We start from the raw sequence: 20,505 nt of genomic DNA, 5'->3' as shown, positions 1-20,505 counted from the left end.
ATTCAAAGAAGTTCAGATGCAGCCATTGTTGCCCATAAAAGAACATTAAATCATTAAAGCTTATCCTTAAGGACGGTGCTTACTAATACCAAAGTATTTTTGCGCGGTCTATGACTATGCGGGAAAAGAAGATCTTAGGAAGGACTATTGGAATAAAAAAAAATTGGGGGGTAACCATGCACGCATATTTTAGAGATAATTAAGCAAAAATTACCCTAAAAAGCCATAATATACAAAACAATGTATGGTGTTTTTTTTTCCAAACTGAAGCTTTATTATCTCTGAAAAATGCATGATTACCCCCAATTTTCATTTTGGATACCAAGCGCACTTGCTGAGTTCTACTTTCTCTGCCTAGTTTTAAACCACGCAAAAATATCCCTGTTTTGGAAAGCATCACCCATAGGAAACCCAAGTATCTTGAGATGCGCAGAACGTATGCTTAGTAGCAAAAGTAGGCACCGTCCTTAAGTCAGAATCAAATCAAGCAATTTGGGGACTGCCAACAACAGAAAAACCAAAAGGGATGCAAGAGTTCTCAAACGCTGTGGATGTAGAGACAAGTGTACAGACCAGCTGTTTCATAGGAAGAAAGCTACCAAGAGAGTTCTAAATTTTATCTTTACTCTGCAAACCCATGTTGCCATCAATTTCACCTTAATTTTCATTGCAATGCTTCTTAATATAAAATTTAAGAAAAATCCACCTACTTTTAAAAATAATAAGCTATTAATCATTTCCTGAAGTTAAGTCATTGGAAGTAGGCATAGCCTCATGTCTTTACCTTTTCTCTTGCACATTGATTCACACTTATCCTTGCTAAAAAAATTGTTAGAGTTTCCTTCACACCCAGTGTACACAAATGCTACACACTCTCCTTGCTTCTTGTTGTAATACCACCGAACCTTGAAGTTAGTGCAACTTCCAACTGCAACAGGCTCATCACAAAGGCTTGCTTCTGGAACAGGTGCTGCCAAAACAAAACGTAATTACTGTTATACAAAGATACGATATTTCCTTAAATCTTCAACTTGGTAACTGATAAGTGAAAATGTGATAACTTTAATAAATACATGTTTATACAGTGAACTCTGTCAAAACAGATACGGGCTTATTCAGTATAAGGCAGACACAATCAGGTTGATTGCCTGTGGCCAAATTTACTTGCTTTCTATCCTTTCCTCCCTAAGGCAGACAGAGTAGGTTGAGGGTGCCCACCTCACAGAGAAACTGTCATTACTTTTAATAAAATTATGACTGCTCTAATTGTTTCGTTGTTGGCGTTCAGTTGTTGTTTGCAACACAACTGCTGCGCAATGAAAACGTTTTGAGCAAAGTCAATTACATCCCTTTCTACAAAAGCCCTTCTGTCAATTATTGACCTAAACATTCACATTCCCTGCTGACAGTAACAGTGACCACAGCTTTAACAACCTTCCAGTCACACTAAATCTCCAAGAGATTTTCTACACTGCCCATTAACATGGCCTGTTGTTGGAAGACAATCATTGGTAAGGTAATTACTTCCTTCAGGCTTGCATGAAATCATGCCACTGACTTACCTGTCGTGAGTACTTGCTGAGTAGAAGTGACCTTTAATGTTGGCACTTGTGTAACTGCAACTTAAATAAGAGCTGGGTATTAAATTAACAATTCTGGAGACATGCTACCATTGTAGGTAATTTACTGTAGTAGAGGGAAATTGTGAGGATTGAGTCAAACTTTCAGGAGACATTTCCTTGACACCGTGGAGAGCACAATGCAGCTAGCAAGAAATTGTCTGGCTTGTCTCCTATCTTTGGGTTACTTTTGAATTCTGGGTAGCTGATCATCTTCACCAAAGTTTTTGGTCATAATAATTCTAACTGGCTATTAATAGCCATTCTTAAATACTCTGCATTCTTATGGAGTAGACCTACCTTAAACTTTATTGGGTACATGTATCTATACCAAACATTTCAGTGAACAACAACATGATATTAAAAAAATTTCTTCTTTATGAGTGAAACTCCCTTGCAAAAACTTCAAATAAAGTAATTTGACATTGTGTTTTGGTCTACAATCGAGGACAAAAGGTCTTGGGACAAATCTTAAAAAGTACACTATTAACCAGCAATTTAGTGTGACCTAACTAAAGAAACCATGTTTGACTTATCTGATTACAATGCGTTTTACTCCCCCACGCCCTTCCCCCCCCCCCCCCCCTCATAAAATGTTGAAGCCCACAAGGCATTTTTCCTGCACAGACTCAACATTGTAGGGGGTGGGGGTCAGTTACCAGAAATTATACGTTTTTTCATACCGTATGCTTCTGTGGCATACGTACAAAGACATCTTAAATTTGTATTTGTCCCAACCCTTTGCAGGTTGGGATGATGAATATCAAAATTTTTTGAAACTGATTGGTAGAGTATTTTGGAATAAATAAAATGGAATTTTAATTACACAAACAATTTACCATTTAGAATCTCATGCAGAGATTACCTCATTCATGAGATGAAGATTTTTGGCTCAAAAAGACAAATGTTGCATCCTCACAGTGTAGGCAAACTTGTACACACATGTATATATAGTCTCATTTACTCTTGCCCAGAAAAAGTGACTAGTACTGTACATACATGTTATAACAATGTCAGTAAAAAATGTAGCTAATCCAAAATTGCCCAACTTTTCTTCCATTGTTTGAGCTCCAACCTTTTTTCGGCCATTCTTTCAGCTCCCAATTTCTTTTTCCATCCTTTAAGCTTCCATGTTGTCAGAACAGAAGTGGCTAAATGTACAATTACTGCCGCATTGAACCAGTGATCTAATTTTCTAAAAATGCTAAATGCACATGCAAGAAAAACTTTGCAAATGTAGCTGGATACATACCATATAACTGCATGCTGAGCTTGTTAGATTTCTAATAAACTTTCCTATCACTTTTAAGGGTGAAGCTGGCCATGCAAGGCAGGAAAAAAGCCAAAAACAGTTGATAAACTAAATCAATATTACCTGTGGTAGGTGGTTCAGATATTGAAATGGAAGAGGTAGGAGACTCAGTAGGAGGTATTGAGCCACATCGACCATTCTGTTTCTTTGCCAGTGTTTTGTCCCCAATCATGCAGGCTGTTCTCATCAACTCACAATTACTCTTATACGTGATGCCATCAGTTCCACACACTTGCTGAACACGATGATCAAGGCAACGTGGAGGGCACAAACATCTGGCTCTATCGCCATCAACAACACAAACCTCTCCATGTCCACATTTAACATGCATGCAAGGATCTGTCAAGGAAACCATTTTCATTAATGCAAATGTCATCTTTTAATGAACTGGATTAAAAAAAATACTTTATAACGAGAAAGATTGATCTGGTAAAACCTGGTAATTTTGCACACAATTACATTTCAAAAATGTAACACAAAGAATAAACGAAGGTCTATCGTAGCAGGAAACAAGGTATTATATTGAAGAAACACTCAATACATTTTAGTTTTACACACATGTTTCTGCCACTAAACTCATCACCAATAGATGAGCTTGGGCCTAAGCCCTAAGGCCGAGCAGGGAGACAACAAGGCTCCATCATCAGTTACAAAATAAGTTACAGAATTGAATTTTAAATAACTATGACACTAGTTACACAATCTGAACAAGTTAAGAACAACCTTAAAAAATAAACAGGAAAATTGAAACGATTACATCATACCAAAGTATTGACACAAATCATATTCTACCAAACATACAAATTGGTAACAGAAAAAAATTATATTATTCAAGTGTCAAGGTATTTAGCACTGTAGCGCTAATCGTCACCACTCAAATCAGTGAAAGCAATATACAAACTGAACATAACACATGCTAAAAATTACAACTGGTGGGAGGCAAACTAGTTGGCTATTCACAAAGGGTTGCCTTGGCTGGATTTGGAAACGGGGCTACCATGAAACAAATCCAAGTGGTCAGAGCGGGACTTGAACCCGGGGACCTCCAGATTATAAGTCTGGCATCCTAACCACTAAGCCATGCCACTTCTCAATACAAATCTAAACTTATGTACAAAGAGAGAACCACAGCCAGTACGTGCCTACAGTGCATGTGCTATTGGTGAAGGGTTAGATGAAATGCAGAATTATCCAAGTAAACTCATAGCATACTTTTTCATTTGTGCAACAGGACATGCAATGTCCCATTGACAGCACTTCAGATTAAGGTGGCTTGAAAGGGTTTTTTTAGCCACATGTGTGTGTGTAACCCAACCATGCCTCAGCTAAAGTGTATGCGTAAGCTGAATGAATTAAAATCTCTGTCAAAAATTGTGTCCAACGTAAAATCACACAAACCAGAACTAAAAGTTGCAAGAAATTCAGTATGTCATTTTCAAATAGGGACATTTTTTCTGTAGGTAAAAATGCCTTTCTTTGATATAGCACAAGATCTACTACATCAGTTTTTGTCATATTACCACAGGAGTAAGAGAATTTAAGGGGCTTTCTGATAGAGCAATAAAAAAGGTAGGTGACTGAGTAAGTTTTTGATCTATAATTTCCAGAAACTGAAAATTGGAGACCCTTTTTATGGAGCTGACCTGTTGTCATGGTAACTGCTATGCCATCAGGACTAGCCTTTTAGCATATCTTTTGGTACAAATCTGAGACAGGTCACATTTCAGAAGTCACACACACAGGTCACAGTGGCAATGATAAATTGCCTACTAATCCCTCAAAACTCTCCCACAGAGAGAAACTGTATCTTACCAATACCTCAGTTGCATAGTAACCTATGGCAGCGTCTTGCGGAATATGACTTCATTTCTATCTTACTTTGTTACATAATTTGGAACAAAATTAATTTAAAAAGTATGGTTTACAAATTTGGTCTGAGTTGTGCTCTCCACATTTCCAGATCATAGAAATGAATCTACGACAAAATAAAATAAGTCTTGTATGCCCAAAACTATTTTATTTAATTTGTCACCTTCACATGTATATTTTACATTTTATTGCCTTGCCAGTATTTATTAAGTTGTCAATTTCATTTCTTTTCACTTGAAAATGATGACATGGAGTCATCGAAACGTAGTGTAAAACTTCTTTCGCTAATTTTTATCATTAGATGTTTAACTAAATGTAATCTTATTCGAATATTGAACAGGTTTGAAAATTAAACAAAATTAAGCTTAAATTTAAGAAGTTAAGCTTAAGTTATAACCTTCATGTGGGCTTAAGGCTGGTTTTCACTAGCAACAGAGTCGGAGTCGGAGTCGGAGTCGGAGTCGTAATCAGAAGCGTAGAGCTTATGATCTGGTGAAAACAGCGTTCCCATTCTGCTTACGACTCCGTCGCTTACGTTCCGCTTGGCGACTTTCTCGTCCATGGAGTTGGGCGCCATGTTTTCTCGCGACAGGCGGGAGGGTCTGGGACCCTGCATTGTGATTGGTTTATTCTACCGCTTCTGCTTCCGACACCGACAATCTAGTTTTCACTAGATCATAAGCGGAAAGTAAGCGACGGAGTCGTAAGCGGAGTCGGAAGAAAATGGAAACGTTCTGATTCTTCTGACTCTGATTCCGTCGCACTTATGACTCCGCTTACGACTCCGATTTTTGATTTTCACTAGGTCATAAGCGCTCTTACGACTCCGCTTACGACTCCAACTCCGACTCCGTCACTAGTGAAAACCAGCCTTACAGATTTTTGATATGTGGAACATCAGTGTTGATTAGCTTACAATTTAATAATTTTCTTAATCTTGAACTTCCAGTAATCTACTTCAACAAAAATGTACTTACAGTGAATAGCCGTGGTTTGAAAGCTTTGGTGCTTTATACTAGCAATGGGTGCAGTCACATTAAATAACACGAAATGTTAAAAGGCACGTGCACATTGCACAGATCTTCCTGTCACAAAAATGTGGCGTGAATACTACTTATCAAGCAAACATGAACCACGTTTGTTCACTGAAGCCTGACAAAAACACAGCAATTCCGTTTTAAATTGTTGAAGTTACAAAGAAAACGAGCAAGAAAACAACAACAGTGCAATAAAATCGCATTTTGGCTTTCTTTCGAAGACAAAATTGAAGGGGATTAGAAAAAGGGCCTGGGTCTGCTCCCGCCGAAAACACACATCATCCGAGTGAAGGCTGGAACCGAGTTTGCGATCCAAGATGGTGGCCAACAAACAAGAACTGGACTTCAAAACGTGAAAAAGTGTGTTTTGAGAACTTCAGATAAGCTTATCGTATCTTCAAAGCAAGAAAAGGTACATAAGGCATTTTAGCTCAAATCTATGTAGTCGTTATCTTGTATATTTATAGCTTTCTTGTTCAGCTTGTGGGATGTTTTGTATGTCTATGTAGGGCGGCAGGTTCACACACTGCATTTTAAAAAGAGCTATTAAAACAAAAATTATTGAGGTAGTAGAGACTAACCTTAACTTAGATGATATTATCATAAAAATGGCTTGTTGTAGCTTCAGCATTCGACAATAAAATCAAGAAGGCAATTGCCAAAAATTCTGCACGTGCATGTGGCTTTATAAGTTTAAATTTGTGAGTTGTTTTTTTTTTACTTTAAAAGCCGTTAATGAAAACATCCTAGACAGAATGGAAGAAAGGAAAACTGAAGCTGATAAGCCTTGAGAATAATGTTTTAAACATGCCAATTAAAGATCATTTAAAAAAAGTTTTCTAACAACTACCACAATTAATTTTGTTTCTTCCTTATTTAAACGTATTAAATCCCAGTGAGGTGTAAATAATAAAAGCCTTAAGGTGATTCCCGGGAAATAAAAGTTATCGTGAGAATTTTCTCAAATTTTCTTTGATTGTTCACTACTATGTACTATTTCAAGAAATGAAATAAAAAAGATAGGTCACCAGGTCTGCAAAGGAGCTACGATCCACTCAGTTTACCACATAATTGCCTGCAGTATCTGCTTCCAAAAATGAGTTTATTTTATCAGTTATTGCCATGTCTGGTGGTAACATAGTTATATAGATACAGCAGAACTTAGAAAAACGTTATACATAGAATGTATGAAGCATAATTGGCAACTAAAGGTGAATTTCTTGGCAAGGAAGCAAAACATGAAGCAGTATCAACCCAAAATGTTTCTTGTGTACAAGTTCTTAGTATCACTATTTTTTGTATGCCAGTGGAGGGCAAGATCATATTTCTGGCAATAACTATTCTGCTGTCGTCATTTTTTTAAAAAAAAATTTAATAATAAAGAGGATAATAGCTAAGTTAAAATAACGAGGTAAAAAAGATAGGTCACCATGCTCATTTAGAAGGAAATAGCCATTTAGTTATTGACTTAGCAAAACAGACTATGTTCTCAAAACACTAATGACGCAAGACATTATGCGCAGTAAGAATGTGCAATGCAATTCAATGGAACCACATTAAGTTACATACAAAAGCAAAAAAGATATTGCACTTTCAAACTCTAGATTGACTTTGTGGCAGTTTGGTCAGAGATGGAATACATCAAAACTGAGAAACCTTGTGTTTTGAAATCCCTGTTTTTCAGATGTCTGTATTTGGTCAAAATGCACCATGTGATGCAATATGTCCTAACTAAACCTGGGACATGTCAGAGGATATTTAAGTGGTATACCTCAGTTTCCAACACTTACATTGCTTCAATTCCCCAAAATACATAATCCGAAAATTTTAAGATGGAGCAGTGTTTTCCTTTCAGAACAGATGAGAAAATCGGCATGGCCAGAAAAACACTGAAATATTGACATCATTCTATACTCACTTTTAGTGAATATCCAACACAGTTTCAGCTAACATATTGAAAAGATAATAAACACAATCTATCTTCTACCTTACAGTGAAAATTCAAAAACCAAGAACAATATCTAGAATTGTTTCTGTGATTTGTGTTGGGAAGGATCAAAAACTAATGAGATACGAGATGAACAGGCTGTAAAAAGTGCTGTTTCAGTGGTTTCTGATTCCACGGTCACAGAATTATGAACATTCCAGAAATAAGTTTGGTGTTAAAGGTTTTCTTTGTTTCATTATAAAAATAGAAAAAGAACACTATCTGTTCCTCATAATCTTACAATCTTGGCAAACTGTTCATTTCTTGATAAATTGTAAGAATAATGTCCATTTCTTGGAATAGATAAAATCAGCTGAAAAATGTTTGCGCTAAATAAAGGATATTGTTTGCATTTCTTTTCATTCTGGTTGATTCCATTATGAGATTGTAAAGTAGTTTTAACCCAAATGGTCCTGATGTGTCATTAATTTAAAAAAAATTGACATGATTAACCTTCAAACCCCAATAGTGGCCAGCATCCAATTTTCTAACTTGCGGTCATAATAAAAGATAATACTAACAATAATAATAAACAATTTTTAAAATTTCTGATGCACAAATTAACATAACCATGCTTGTCAGTGACAAGGTCAAAGTTGACAAACCCACGCGCGCAGAGAAAAAAAAGGCCTAACATTCTTCAAATGAACTATATCAGCCAAAATCAGCCAATCTGCACTCAGATCATGACTCTGCAAATCTTGAATCTGATCTGATAACTTCTATTTGTTTTGAAGTGTAAAACTTGTTGCTGTGTCATCCCCGAGAAACTCTGTGTTCTAAACTGTTTTGATCGCCATGTACTTCAAGAAAGCCCAATTTCTTTGTCCTGAGAACAAAACTAACCTATTCAAAGTGGACTGTTACCCCTGCAACATCATTTATGCCCTTACACTTGTATATGAGACGCCCCTACACAGCACCTTAAAGCCACACCACCAGTGCTCCATTCTTATGAAATGAACTCCACCAAAAAAAAAAAAAACTTATTTGTGAACTGGCATAAAGTTGTTGAACTGAGTCTGGATGCCATGAAATATGAAATAAATTTAAAGCGTATACCAGCACTGGAAAGAGTACTTTTAGTTCAGTTACCCTGCAAAGTTTCAGCATATCAGGTGTAATATCAGCTGAGAAATGTAAGTTGAAAAATGAAAAATTTACAGACATTTGTATGACTGGGGGTATGACAATTAACACATACCCCCAGTCATACAAACCCCCAGTCATCTTACATTTCCTAAGCTGATATAACACCTAATATGCTGAACTTTGCAAGGTTACTAAAGTACAGGTGCTCTTTCCAGTGCTGGTATCAGTTTTTCATTCAGTTCAATTTTAACTCATTCAAATCTATGGCCGCTAGTTTGGAGAAGGGTCTATTCCAAAATTCTATTCAAAGGATGTTTTCAGGGCCATATGTTGGGGAAGAGTTGTTTTCAGGAGAATTTATTTTGCATTTCAAAATAGATTGGTCTTGTCAAAACAGGCAGCATGAAAAACTACAGTATGCTAACAGAATGACAGCAAACCCTCAGATTCCCTGATTACTAGGGAGAGGTTATACAGGGGGCTTATTTTGAAAGGGGCATATAGTTATTTGGAATAGATGATTCTGGGGACCCTTTGGACACTCTGGGTACCCTTTGAAAACCCTGGGTGGAAAAAAGTGAGAGACGGCGTGGCCTAGTAGTTAGGTTCAAGTCCCACTCCAAGGTCAAGCTTTGTAAATAGCCAACTGATTTGCCTCCCACCAGTTGGGATTTTTAACAAATGTTATTTTCAGTTTGCATATTTATCTCACTGATTTATAGTGTCCCCAGTTAGCACTACAGCGCTAAATACTTCTACACTTAAATAAAGACATTTATTTATTTATTTATTTATTTATTTATTTATTTATTTGGGTGTCCTGTGAATGACCACTTGTTAATATGCTTACAGAGAATAGACCCTGGCATTAACAGTTTATGGGCCACATAGCCACAAAATTCCTACCGTTGCTTTGTCTGGCTAAAGGCCTTCATCTAAAGCGGCACTGCCACGGCGATTTCTCTGTATTGTGCTCAAAACTGTTCTCAGTTGTCTGATAAAGAACCTTTTCTCTAACGTAAAATTTCTCTTAGAACACCGGGAGGAAGTTAATAAGTGATTATTCCGAGGAAGAAGAAACTAGAATCAGTTTTTAATGATTTCTGTTAAATGCACAGGATGAACTTGAAAAAGTTGGCCAATTTTTTCAAGTTGCAATCCATTCTCATCCGAGCCATCCGCAGCCAGAAATAATTAATTTTAGTTTCTGTGCACTGGTAGGGCAATTGTTAACAAAACAAGACCATTATTTTAATGTTTCCATCACTACAAATATGTTCTTGGCTATTCAAAAGTACACTAAAAATAGGTGACACTGCCTCTTTAATCACCAACAATTATAGTCTTTTTCTCAAGTTATAAACTACATCACTTAAATGATCCCATTATAAAATACCGCTTCTAACCATTTACCCTGCCTAGGTATGTTACCTTTGTGTGTAGGTGCTGGCGCCGTACAATAGGCAATGCCACAACTATGCAGACAGCATTTGCTCATTCCTGGACACACCGTGTCTGAATTACACCTGGCACCAGTTCCTGGACATCCCAGTCTACGCCACCATAAACACGCATGACCTTGGTCTGGTTGCTCATAAAAGAGTCCTGAAGAGTAAGCATTTTTAAAACAACATTAACTTTAAATGTGCAGGTCCAGAAAAAATCCATACCCACCCCATGGACAGTCATCGGAAATTCCATGGAGGGGGTCTTAAAAGTCAAAATATGAAGCTAAACTGGAATTTCCTGGGGGGGACAGGGGGTGCAAAACAGAAAACCTTCCCTGAGGGAAGTATGGATATTTTCTGAAATTGCACAATCATGTACCCAACTGTTAGTCTTCAGAGAAAACATCTGGTAAAATCAATCATGCTCTCTAATCTGATTGATCAATGAAAATAGCATGATGCAAGTCTCCATCATCCACTTTTATGCAACTTGACTATCTTGACACTTCTGTCCTTATGTGAAAGTGGTTGCTTGTTAGTTGTATTAATTTAAACTAAATGGTTCATCATTAAACTGTAACCAGTTCCTATATCAACATACAATTTTTATAGCGTTGTCTCTGCTCAAAGCTTTGTGAAAATTTTTGCTTGGCAAATGTGACGCATTCAACTAACTTGTACGTGTAGTACAGCATGCACACTTTGGTCACCATTGTCAACAACACTTTTAGCAGTGGCTTTCTTTTTGTCCAAAAACTTGAAATCTTTGACTTTGTTTTCTGAATATGGTAGGTAAAAAATAACAGACATTTATAGCGATAGAATTGATCTTGAAAATCCATCTTGGGCAATATGTGAGCAAAGGATTTTTGCTACGTGATTTTACCAGATGTGCTCTCCGATCTGGGTACGAGATTACATTAATTTTATTAGCTCAACCCTTTTAAAGATTCTGGCAGGATCCCATCCTTTTCTTTTTTTTCCAATAATTTTGAAAACTTATTGCAATGTTTATCAAGTCATTATGAGCTCCTTTCAGAAAAGTCAGAAACAGTCTGGCACACCACTCAGTGACTGTCAGGAGAAAATTCTCTCAATATCTATTTTAAGAACTCGATATACGACGCTCAGTCATCTGTGGGTTTGTTTGTTTCCCCCTGTTGCTGCTTTGTCTATTTTTAACATGGACTATGTCCTTCCACATTCAAGCGTGTCAAATTGCTACAGGTCAACTTTTTTTAGTGACAAAGTTGCAACAGCAAGGGAACCATAACCAACATAACATAAAGAGTAAAGAGGGAAAGTAATATTGGAAACGGCTTTTAGAAAGTCTATCAAGCGTGGTGACCTGAAGAAAGCTTTATTTTGCTAGACATGATTTGCCTGCATATGGCAGCCTCCAAAATATTCAGCTCCGATTGTCCATACCTTTCTGTATTTGTTTCTTTTTGTTTTTAATATAACCTCCTTTGTAATTTATAGAGGGTGGTGGCATGAAGATTATTTTTCTGTCATGTTTTGTAAGCATGCCATGCTGATGTTATGAGCCGAGTCTTTCACTGAAGGATTTAGTTAATCTGAGATTACTGCCAAATCTGAACATGCAAATCCCCGTAATCCCTATGAATTCTTTTCAGCCTACTTTTGAGCTTTCAGTGTAGGAGGATAATATTGAGGGTTGTAAAATTTTTTCTAAGATTTGGATGGTGATTCGATAACCTGGTCAACACCCTAAGGGGTCAGAAATGTGATGTATGTCGTTATTTGTTTGTTTGGTAGGTTTTAACTGGGCTTATGCCGATCCAAATGTGGAGCAAGGTGGCCTGAAGAAATGTGTGTTTTACCTTCACAGGGAAGCTTTCAAAATTCGGCTCAGATTACATCTATTTAATTATTTGAAAGTCGATCTGTTTGTTCCTTTGCTTTTGACAGTTGCTTCCATTCATACTGAAGGATTTTTTTTTTCTGGCCATGTCATAGTGATCTTATGGGTGGAGTTGTTCAGAGGAGAATTAAGTTAATCTGGAATTAGTTAACCAAACTGCAGGATTGTGCTCTTAAAGCAACCGCTTGGTATGACTTGAATTTTCTTAGTATGAATTTTCTTAGTATGGGACGATGTTATTGAGTAGAAATAAGGGTGAGAACGAGATCAAAATAGAAGTTAATGGGATACAGATCGAACCCTCTCATAATATTACTAATTTTATGACTGGGCCATAGTATTCGACAGAGAACTAAATTTTTCTGATCATCTAAGTTACATATATGTAAGAAAGCCAGCCAACGGGTAGGGGTAATTAGAAAGTTGAGTAACTTGATGCCCACAAGTGCCAAGTTTCAACTGTATGAAGCTGGTATCCTCCCATATTTAACATATTGTGGCACAGTATGGAATTTCTGTAAAGCTAGTGATTCTAGAAAGCTTGAGAGGGTACAGGAGAGAGGTGTGAGGGCTATTTATTGTGATAGTGATTCATCTTATCAGACACTCCTGGGAAGGGCTAAATTACTAACCTTGCAGAATACAAGATTGCGAGCCAGTATAGCAATACTGATGTTTAAAGTAAAGAGGCACCTATGCCCAGATTATATAATGAGATTGTTTTCTTATAACAAATACTGAATACAATTTAAGAACTAAGCAATTTGTAATTCCTAGAGTTAATACCTTGAGGCCTTATGTGCCACATGGCAAGAAGTGGATAGGTAACAGAGTTAATACCACAGGTTTTGGGAAACACTCAGTAAGATATTTGGGACCAGTACTCTGGTCCAAATTAGATGCTAAAGTGAGGGAACAGCAATCCGTAGATTCTTTTAAGAAGTTGATAAGGAAACAACTTTTTGTTATGATATAGGTTTTATGCATATTTTTATTTTTATATTCTTAGATAGGTGTCCTTACTTAGTGGGAAACCGCTATATTAAATTGACAAAGAAAAAAAGGTATTATTACTATTATTATTATTATTATTATTATTATTATTATTATTATTATTATTATTATTATTATTATTATTATTATTATTATTATTATTATTATTATTGCCAAATTTTAAGTCACATTTGCAGCCCACATGAATTTTTTTCTACCTAAGACTGACGACTGTCATGACCACAGGAGTAGTGAAAATTGTGAAACATACGGATGATTGATAATCCGGTTAACAAGGTTAGGGGTCAAGAATGTGAAGTTTATTCTTTGCCAAAACGGTAGCAAGCTATGAGTACCTTAATTCGCCCTTTTTCATTTTACGGGCCTGTCAATTCTACTTTTGGTGCTTGTCTGCTTCTGTTTATTTGTTTCGCTCAGCGCAGAAGAAACAGTTACCACTATAGTGATCTTATGCAATCAAAATTATGAAGAAAATGACCTTTCGTGACTTTGTTTTTTATATCTGCAAAGCTAAAGCGATCCACGTGCATTCAAAAAATCTAAAAAATGTCTTTCGTGTTCTAGATAGACATCTCAACAATGTCAACATTCTGATCGAGTTACCAAAAGTAGAAAAAATAAAAACTCTCTGTATATGTTATTAATTTCTTGTGCTCTTTTCGTTAGAAGTAAGCTTAATTAAACACAGTTTCCTGGTGGTCACGATCGCAACTATATTTTGATGATTACTATAAATAATTTTTAATAACACAATTGCTGCTCACATGAACATTTTGTGCTTCTGTATTTATGCACTGCTTGCGTGCAGTGCGCGTCAAATTTTACCGCCACCGAGCTGCATTTTATCAAAATTGTAAAATTCCATGTTGCAAATGATTGCAAGACTAACAACATCAAATAAAAGCTTTGAAAAAGTGACCTCCATTGAATCACTTCACTACAGGGGTTCATTGCATTTGTACACTTGAAAGCTTGAACGATTGGGTCCTAAGAGTTCAACGCAAAATGAACAGTACCGCTCATTGGCTTTCATTTGAATGGTCACACTTTAGGATTTTACACACAAACTCAAAAGTTACAACCACCTTGTACAGCAAATTGAACTTGTACAGCAAATTGAAGGCCGTTGCGCTGAGGGATTGATCTAAACTGTCATTATAGGATAACTTTCAATCAAAATCTCAAAAATAACGAACACACTAGACGTCTTGAAATTTTGCCCCTAGGGGTGTGAAGGGGTTAAACTTTTCGACCATTTACAACCCACAAATTATATTCACAACGCTTAATTAAGAAAATTGAGTCCCACGAGTGTATTACTTGCAGTTGAATAGGTCACACATTTAGATTTTATCCTCACACCCCGAACCCCGAACAACTTGGACTTGGTTCATCCCTTTGAATAAATGAATACGAATAATTGAATACGATCGTATATAGTTTTAATGCGATCCCAAACACACCGCCTGAATTGAATAATTTTTCAGCGACATAGAACAGCTAGTTAGCTCCGCGTCCTTGATCGGGAAACAAATTATGTGCGCATGTGTGGTGTCCAAATGTGATTTTTTAAGTAGTTTTTTTCTTTTAAAATAGATCTTAATGGAAAAAACCTGTGTAACAAAAGTTAGCGTAAGTCAATGTTCGGTAGCCTCATTTGTTGAGAAGATAGATTTTCGACCGTATAATCTTGTCCGATTTTTAGACGTTGAATATGTTACACGGTTTATTGTGATGTAAAAGGTCTCGCGAGAGTTCGAAATGAAAGACTGCCCTGATGGGAGACTTCAAAGCGCTACTGTTCCTATCAAAGTTGTTAAATATTTCAGCAATTAGCCAACTATTCCATCCTGTTGAGCGTCCTTGTAAAATAAACCTTCCAGGCGGTATCTGGTCTTTTCTCTTCAAAAACTTCGATCGGCGCTTTTGTGAGGATTCGTTTGTGTGATGTTCAGCTGGAAATTAAAAGGGCGCACGATACAGTTTCAACCAAGATAATATCAAAAACATTTGAACTGACTAGGCGTGCCGCGGAGCAGAAGTCGCCTGCATGAAAAGACACGCGATTCAGAACGCACCTCGTTTGCAGCGCATTTACGACAAATTACGTCGATTGACGTTTTTCAGCTTGAGAAAAAAGATGAGTATCTTGTTTTGAAGAGTATTCATCTGTCAGTTTCCATGCTTTAATATCAATTTATCTGTCGCCCGGCTAAAGACGCCGAAACAACAGTGACCAAGAAAACCTCCGACTGGCTAAAGTAAACATTGAATCAATTTATTTTGTTTTCATTTTTAAAATACTTTTTAGACTACGCAGTTTATCGGCCAATAGTTCATCGCTGGTAAACGGTCACCAAGTATGAAAAACAGTTAAATAGTGTTTCAGCGCCGTTAAATAAATGAAGTGATACGATTTTAAAGGCACATAGAACGTCAACGAATACCGGAAATAACCCAGTATTATGTTCTAATTTGTTTTGTGCCATATCGTGATTTAAGTAAAGTAGTTTTCATCGCAAATTTGTTAGGAATCGATAACGATCGTTGCTTTTAAGAGGACACAGACACAATCCACCTATTGTTTACCCAAGAAGGATCTCATTTTTATGTTTTGGAAACTGAACTTCTAGCGCTGAAAACGACAAAAGAAATTCTAGTACCCATGTGGACTTTTTTGACACTCTTTTGCGGGAAAATCGGGGATTTTTAGCACGAAATATTGAGAGCATGTCACGCAATCTTGTCTGTGTTGTGACTCGATATCACAACAGCGGTCAAATTGTGCGTGTTTTTGCGGCGCGCCTGTTTGTTCCAGAAGAAATATAAGGTAGAGGTCATTGTTTTTTCTCAGTTAAAAAGCAATGAACATGCTGTGTTCGGCTTAACCGCGACTGCGTATCATTAAAAATTTTAATCGCCCGTATCCCGGGGAGAGTGGCTGCGTAGAGCGGGCGTAGATCAGAGCATACAGTATCAGCAAATTTTAATCTCTTCTCTTCTCTTTTAAATTGGATGAAAACAAAACGATACAGCCCCGACGCGTGCTATGATACCTAACAATGTTACATTATTTGAGGAAAAAATGTGTACGAAGGACTAAATCACGAACACACACGCTAGTTTGAACAAACGGCGTAATTTTCCAAGGGGAGCGATGCTTTGCGCAAGTTAAGTGCCACCCCAGTTGAGTTTGTGTCAAGCTATTTTTTATATAGTCTTGAATGTGTCGCTTTCATCTGTTTCCTAGTAAGGCCTATTTGCTCTCTGTGGTGCTTAAGGCGCGAGATAGAGTCCACATAAGGCGAAGCTCCATGCGATGCAACTGAAGATATTTGAATCAAGAGCTTAAAAGGAATTAATCTTCTAAGAAAGTGAAATTATGCAACCCGTAAAGCTGCTTAGCAAACTTTGGAGGCATCATTGAATTACGGATTTTACAAAGCTCTTCAACCTGAGATCGCGAAAACAACAGTCGAGTAACTTTGTACTAAAATGTAAAGTGTCCATGTGAAATAATTTGCCCTGGTTTCGAAAATCAAGTACCTTCATCAACATTCTAGAGATAAATACCCCCCTTGCATGGCAAACAGCTTAAAGGCCAAAGATGGCAGTTTAACACCCAAAACGCTCAACTTCGACTATTTACTTACCCGAAACCCCAATGAGGAAGGAGCAACACGCGAGCGTCGCCACCACTGGCCTCATTTTCGAGGCAGTAAGTCCGTCACCAAAGGCTTCGACACACCAAACTCAAAACAGTCGGCGGCAAACTGCAGTACAAAAAGATACTTCAGACGATTTTGAGCAACAACAGATTGACACCCGCGTATATCACATTTCAAAGTGATAGATACAAGGCACAAGATGTCACGGGGAAATATGAGACAAATACAGGGTACCTGGAAATATCCGTGACGTTCACCAAGGACTCAGCCTCAGCACTAGCGGAATGTGTTTCATGTTTGTAGTTGGTTCCCCGTACGTAACTTTCAATTTCAACACAGTGTACGACTTGAGGACGGCCAGGGGCTTAGGTTGGTCTTTCTGAGAGCACAAGATCTTAGCAAGCTATGTAAAGCGAATTTTATTGATTTTACTGAACAACTTTCCAATATTTTCTTACCGGCTTTCGTAGACTCAACTGAACGATTTCCTTAAAATTTTTAAATGATTTAATTTCTTGTGTGGAAGTTGGGATTACATTCTAATTTGCAGCTTTTTTGTCTCTACTAAATTCGTTTTAAGATGGGTAACTTAAAAATGCCAAAAGTGCAACATGAGTGTCTGTGTGAACATCTGTTACTTGTTTTTTAAAGATCCCATTGCAGGAACTTTCACCGGAAACGTCACTGGAAGTTAAAGACTTCTGCTCGTTTTCAGTCTTCACAAACTTCGTCAGGAAACGGAGCGAAAACTCGTAAAAGCAGAGTAAAACAAAGAGTAAACTTGAGAGAAGAAGACAATTGGCGTAGTCTACGTAGCTCGCGAAGCCCGTCGACTGTTGCGCGAGAACAAGAAAGAGGGCTTTGCGAGGAGAGAGCTGAGTATTCTTGTCGGGGGCTGGGACCCGTTTCTCGAAAGTCAAAAGATAAATGCCGGTCCTGGTAAGTATTTTTGGCAATACCAATTTTTTCATTTTGCGAATTCTTAAGACACTTGCCAATACGTTACATATCAACAAAGGATTAATCCTTGTTTAGGAAAATCGTGAAGGCACGAGGCTCGGTCAGTTGACGGGTCTAAAGAACTATTCCCTTTGGAGGTATTAAAATTGTAGGTTTCACACGTTCCTGCAAATGCAAAAAGTATTAAGACTTGTTGTATTTTGCATAATTATTTAAAACAAAGCACAAAACTAAGTTGATTTTGTTAACATTTTTAGTGCTCACTACCCTCTTTTGGAAGTGTGAAATTCCACTGACATTCCCCTCCCCCGCACGCGTTACTCAATAAAGTCATTGAGGAATAACAGTCGAGGGCCGAAAACAGACGGCTCTTTCAACAGAGGAGGGTCAATAGTCCAGGGTTTGTAAAATTACGAAATGTTAATAATCCTCCCAGTTGCTGATTGGGGCGTGCGAATGATATGCCCAGATCAATAGTCCAGGTTTCGCTCGCAATAAATCGCAATGGGAGTTGTTGTAACAAACTACGACCAACCTACGGAAGCAGCTTGTTAACCTGTCGAGACACTCCTCAACACCTTATGAGAATGTTTTGCGCAGTGTACAATTTGAAACCCGCAAGTGGGGAGGCATCCTCGGAGACCCAGGGGCAGTTAGTCAGGTAGAAGGGATTTTCGTGGGCGAAAGTTTACTGTAAACTTTCGCCCACGAAAATCCCTGCTACCCGACTAACTGCCCCTGGGTCTCTGAGGATGGAGGGGACGTACCCCCTTATTGCCATATTTGAAGTACCTACCCTTATTTGGCCTGGGGATGGCCTCTGGACAGGGTATACTGTCCTAAACAGGGTCGGAGGTTTAAACTCCCGTCGGCACCCCTATACCCAAGCATGATTTTAAGTACCCCCCTCCCTCTGGGATTTGGAAGTGCTGGTGTTCAAAAAAGACTAGGATCACGTTCTACATTCGATTCGAAGATAACCTCAAATACCCTTGCTGAATAAGATGTTTTAGCAATTTTACAAACTAAATTTTAACGCTTTCACTGAAGGTCAACTCGGCTCTGAACATCTTTCATTTCTGTGTCAAATTTGCGTTAAAAGGGCTCGTTGTTTCACCTCAGATTTCCTGTGAAAAAGTGGGTAATAAATTCCTCGATTCAGATTGTCTAGTGAATGTCGCAGCGGTTGTTCCGAAAGTGCTGATCTCACATGGCGTCCCAATTATCCTGGCATCCTTTCGCCACTGACCAAAATGAAATCGTAAGCTGAAGCAAATCTTTTTCTCGAAAATGTCGTAATTGCTTACTAAACCTTTAATGGAATTAATAATTTCAAAAGCACTGGATTAAACGATCGTTTTTCTATCAATCTTCATTAATTAAGAAAATATCGTATGGTTCCGGAGGGCAAATGGTGAAAGCTAGTCGAGGCAATCCAGGGTTTTTTTTTAATTATTTTTATTATGATGATTCGCAGAATGTTGTAAAATTGAATCTTTGGTTTCTGGACATCCTCACTTTCTAAAACCTATCGTGTAGGTACGAAGCAATGCCAAAGGTGATAAATCTTATTTGGGCTTTAATGAGCAAAGATCCAACGTGCTACTCAGATTACTTTGTAAAACAGGTGGGAGTGGTAGTCCGCGGTTTCGTTATCAAAGTATCATTCAGAACTTAATTAATGAATTGATCAGCAAATTTGTAACATCGCCAAGTTCCAGCTTGTTCTATGGTTCCATCAGAGCTAATCCAATACGGAAGGGAGAGTCCTAATGGCGATGGACCCGCGTATACGTATTTCAGATGTGCCTGAAGTATAATTGCAATATAAAAACTTGCCTTGAGTTCTTCGTGAATTCAGATCCTTGCTAGGCTAAACCAGAACGCATATGCATAAGCCGCCATAAGGAAAACTGATGCTCCACTTGAGACAAAAATGGGAGAAAAAAATCCATCGTTCGAGACAAAAATGGGCACACCCTGGCACACCCTACTCGTTGTTTACCAGCAGATAAGGAGACTCTAGAGGTCTCTAGAGACAAAATTGATGTGACAAGCGGTTATCTAAACCACGCAAACTAGATTTGAAAAGTCGTACCTGTAATCAATCTCGTACTCGTGGCCAAATCTGAAGGCCCCTATTATTTAGCAAAGCGCGTAGCGCGAGACACGCATACGAGCGCGAGGCGAGAGGGAAAGATCTTTTCCTCGCCCTTCACGCTCGGTGTCTCGTACTTCGCGCGTGATTAGATGAGCGCCTGTTATGCAGGCTGTTTCTATCATTTAATTGTTATCAGTTGTATACAGGTATAGATCATCATTATCGTTATTATCATTGTTATGATTTTGATTGTGAAAAAACACATGTTCCACCAGGAGCTACCTCATTCGCTTCCGCAAGAGTTTCATCCGTGAAACTTTACTCCTCCACCGCTGAATTTTCCAGAACTTTTTGTTACGGTTAGAAAGGCCAAAACAGGACGGGAAGAACAGAAATTAGCCTGTGTAGCGGTCGTTCTCTTCCCTTTCTGGTGTCTTTTCGTGCTCCATGGTTTCCACGAGTCTCCCGCAACGCAGGCTGGAAGAGAAACCCGTTTTCTTGCTTCGTGCATTT

The 20,505-nt window shown here is 37.9% G+C and overlaps 1 protein-coding gene across 1 annotated transcript in view; it reads right to left on the bottom strand.

Moving 5' to 3' along the window:
- Window positions 1-18,574, bottom strand: part of LOC146480090 (uncharacterized) — a gene marked incomplete at its 3' end in the record, with an annotated part of 176,502 nt that extends 157,928 nt beyond the window's left edge. The window contains exons 1-5 of the mRNA XM_085110092.1: window positions 16,917-18,574; window positions 10,348-10,521; window positions 2,995-3,270; window positions 1,563-1,622; window positions 785-970 (exon numbers count right to left, since the gene is read on the bottom strand). Coding sequence (XP_084966218.1) covers window positions 785-970; window positions 1,563-1,622; window positions 2,995-3,270; window positions 10,348-10,521; window positions 16,917-16,971 — 751 coding nt within the window. The remainder of the gene's footprint in view (window positions 1-784; window positions 971-1,562; window positions 1,623-2,994; window positions 3,271-10,347; window positions 10,522-16,916) is intronic.
- Between the last annotated feature and the right edge of the window lie 1,931 nt (window positions 18,575-20,505).

Source organism: Pavona decussata, unplaced genomic scaffold (genome assembly GCF_977016875.1).
Source record: "Pavona decussata unplaced genomic scaffold, jaPavDecu1.1 SCAFFOLD_56, whole genome shotgun sequence".
Classification (NCBI taxonomy): Eukaryota; Metazoa; Cnidaria; class Anthozoa; order Scleractinia; family Agariciidae; genus Pavona; species Pavona decussata.
This window is presented reverse-complemented; position numbering and strand designations above follow the sequence as displayed.